Genomic DNA, 3,737 nt, shown 5'->3' with positions numbered 1-3,737 from the left:
GAAATCAAGTCCTAGATAAGTAAATCCTCAATTTGCTGTTCCCTGAAGTATGGAAATGAAGTTGGGCCAGTTTTTAATCTCTGCTGCCAGAGAGGCCCTTTCTGCTAATAGATAAAAACTCTTTTGCTCAACTTAGTAATGACTTGTACTCTTTTGGATATGGCTGATCTGAATTGGACTGAACTCCACCATATTCCTGCTGAGTGGGTCATTACTGGAATGAGACATTTGCTCTTCAGAGAACAACTTTATTTTTATTTTTTCTTGAGATGGGGTCTCACTCTGTCGACCAGGCTGGAGTGCAGTGGTGCGATATCGGCTTACTGCAGTCTCCACTTCCTGGGTTCAAGTGATCCTCCTGCCTCAGCCTCCCGAGTAGCTGGGACTACAGGCAGGCATCACTATAATTTTCGTATTTTTAGTAGAGACATGGTTTCGCCATGTTGGCTGGGCTGGTCTCGAACTCCTGACCTCAAGTGATCTGTCCTGGCCTCCCAAAGTGTTGGGATTACAGGCGAAAGCCACCGCGCCGGGTCAGGGAACAACTTTAGAATAAAGGAAATATGCAAAAGAACATCACATCAAGGATCTATTAATTACTATCTATTAATTACTATATGTGGGTAATTATGACTATTTCCCAAGCATTCTACGTTGACTGCTTGAGAGGATGTTTGTCCTGCATGGTGGAGAGTGGAGAAGGGCCAGGATTCTTAGGTTAATCTATCTGTGGGTTATGATTTCCCACAATAGCCACCCCCGGCCCCCACCAGTCCTTTTATTGGCTCTGGATGGAAAATCCCTACCCATGTGATGGTCCCTGGTCTTTCCTATAGTTTGACCAACAGTTGACCCAAAAGGTTATGGTCTTCAGCATTTTAATTATATCCACGACTAGATACTGGGGTCTGTATTCTTCAAAGTGTGGGGCTGCCTATTCTCCCAGGAACCAAATGGCCTCCGTCTTAAGAAAAGTATGCTTACTAGGAAATACCCTGCCTACCTTAGGAATAAATGCAACTTAAGGAAAAAATAAGAGAGCTGAAAAAGCTGGTGCCATTTGAAAAAAAAAGGGAAGGAATGAGATTTAACTGGTGCTCAAAGCTTCTCCAATACAAAATATTTGGTCATGTATTCATAATTTGCTTGACATTTCCAGCAAAGCGAAGATGGCAATAACAAAAGGAACTTCTTACAAGAGAAGAGAAAGACCCACGGAGCTCCAGAGTTTCTGTTGGAACAAGACTCTTCTGTTTTGCTTATATACAGTTAAGTTCGTTTAGTGTCTGATCCAGTGTCTGATGTAAGCCCACATTCTCTTCTTTGGCCTGGGCAAGTTTCTCTTCCAGGTCATCAATTGTCTTTTCCAGTTTTGCAACCGTTCTCTCTGCAAATTCAACACGGGTCTCAGCCTCTTTCAGTTTGTCAGACAGAAGTTTAATTTCTTCTTCATATTTGTCCTCCTTTTCAGAATACTTTTCAGATGCAGCCTCCAGAGATTTCAGATTGTTAGTAACATTCTTGAGTTCTTCTTCCAGGTCACCACATTTTAGTTCAGACACCTCCGCACGCTCCTCTGCCCTCTCCAGCTCACACTCCAGGATGACCAGCTTACGAGCTACCTCCTCGTATTTGCGGTCAGCCTCTTCCGCAATGTGCTTGGCCTCTTTGAGCTGCATCTCCTGAATCTTCTCCTCATCCTTCATGGCCCGGTTTTCTATCACCTTCATTCCTCTCTCACTCTCATCTGCAGCTTTTTCTGCCTCCTCCAGCTTCTGCAGGGCCGTGGCCAGTCGTTCCTGAGCCCTGTCCAACTCCTCCTCAACGAGCTGGATGCGTCGGTTGAGGGCGGCCACATCACCTTCAGCTTTCTCGCGCCGCTCGCGCTCGCCGTCCAGCTCCCGCTGCAGGCCCTGCGCGCGGTCTTCCGCCTCGTCCGTCTGCTGCTGCAGGGCCTGGATCTTGCGTTTCACCGCCTCCAGGGAGTTGAGGCCGGCCACGGCGCGGAGGCGCAGAGGCACACGGGCAGCGGCGGACGCTGGGCTGGGCTCGGTTCCGGCGAGAGCTGCACAGCCACGCCCCGGCCCCGGGTCTTGAATATCTTACAAAGGAAGATATGCAATGTCACATGAACAGGCACTGGACATCATTATTCATTAGGAATATGCAAATATATATGACAATGACAGCCATTGCACATTCACTAGAAATTAAAGAAATTTTAAAACACTGACAATACCAAAAATTATAGACATGTAGCAACTGGAAGTCTTTTTGTTTCTTAAGAGTGTAAAATGGGGCGAACACTCCAGAGAACAGTTAATTATTTTCTTATAAAGTTTAAAATATATTTTTCTTTGACCCAGTACGTTTTTTCTCTGTTATGTGTACAAAAGAAATAATAACTGATGCCACGATAAAGATTTATTCAAAACTTATTAGAACAGTTTTATTCTTAAAACTAAACCTTGAAACAACCCAAACAACCTTCAATAAAGGAATGGATACACGAATTGTATATATTCATACAGTGGACACTACAGTACTCAGAATTAACAACAACAACAACAAATCAGATATTGACACGTGTAACAAAATGTCTGGGCCTCTATAAAATATTATATTGAATAAAATAAAAAAGTTGAATATCTATTCTTATTATGTTGAACAAATTTTAAAAAAAAATTACATGGCATAAAGTTCCATTTATATGACATTCCAGAAGAGGCAAAACTAATCCATGGTTATGAAAATAAGAATGGATTAAAGATTTGATGTGTGAATGAGATTTAAGTGGAAAGGCATGAAGGAATTTTTGAGGTGAGGAAAATGCCTGTAGCTTGAATCGGTATTGATTATATGGGTCTTTGTATTTGTCCAAAGTTATTGAATTGCAAACTTTAGATCTGTGCATTTCACAGTTTAAAAAATTTACCTCACCAGTAAAACTCTTGTCTACCTAAAGTCTGCAGAAAGCATAACTCAAGAATTTAACATAAGGTCCCCTAATCACATGAAGGTAAGAAACAGCCATCTTTTAAACATTTAAAAAGTCAGGGGAATAAAAAATCCAGGAGTTTTTTTTTTTTTGAATAACTGTTAAACTTATGCCCGTGAAAGAAAATAAAATTAATTTTCACAAAAGTTGATATACATGACTGAGGATTAAATCTATATTAATATTGTTGAGATTAAAATACAACGCAATTTTAATAAACATTTAAAACATGGACATGGTGTCCCTAACAATTTGTTGATAGGGGAGAGGATAATATAAAAATTAATTTTATGAATCCCACATAAGTACTTGTTAAAAACATATGCCTCTGTTCTTTTTATTTAGGAATCACTCACAGAAAGCACACATTCTTTGCTTCTGCACTAACTCTGGAATTCAATATTGAATTTTAATAACATCAAATTGACATCTATAATTTAAGACCACTTTAGATGAAAATTTTTGATATCTATTAAATTTTACAATGTGAATAACTTATAAGCACAATTTTCCTTAACTCATCATCTGTCTTACGAAATACTAACATATGTGCAATAAAATGCAATAGGATGTCAATTACAGCTTTTTAAAAATAGTCAAAAGCCCATTAAATAGATTAAATGTCCACCAATAGAGAAATGGCTAAGTAAATATGACATATCTAAGAGTTAAAGAAATTATAAAGATTAACATGTGTTGAATCACTAAGATTTCCAATACATATTAAATTGAAAAATAA

At 39.4% G+C, this 3,737-nt stretch overlaps 1 protein-coding gene across 1 annotated transcript; it reads right to left on the bottom strand.

Moving 5' to 3' along the window:
• Nucleotides 1–1,105: 1,105 nt before the first annotated feature.
• LOC129137216 (tropomyosin alpha-4 chain-like) lies at nt 1,106–1,900 on the bottom strand. The gene has a single exon (XM_054667530.2). The coding sequence runs from the start codon at nt 1,728–1,730 to the stop codon at nt 1,260–1,262; it is 471 nt and encodes a 156-aa protein (XP_054523505.2). The 5' UTR covers nt 1,731–1,900; the 3' UTR covers nt 1,106–1,259.
• Nucleotides 1,901–3,737: the final 1,837 nt, after the last annotated feature.

Source organism: Pan troglodytes, chromosome 16, assembly GCF_028858775.2.
Source record: "Pan troglodytes isolate AG18354 chromosome 16, NHGRI_mPanTro3-v2.0_pri, whole genome shotgun sequence".
Taxonomy (NCBI): Eukaryota; Metazoa; Chordata; class Mammalia; order Primates; family Hominidae; genus Pan; species Pan troglodytes.
This window is presented reverse-complemented; position numbering and strand designations above follow the sequence as displayed.

Coding starts and splice junctions, on each gene's coding strand:
- LOC129137216 (XM_054667530.2), bottom strand. CDS start 1,730: ATGAAGGTGATAGAAAACCGGGCCATGAAGGATGAGGAGAAGATTCAG.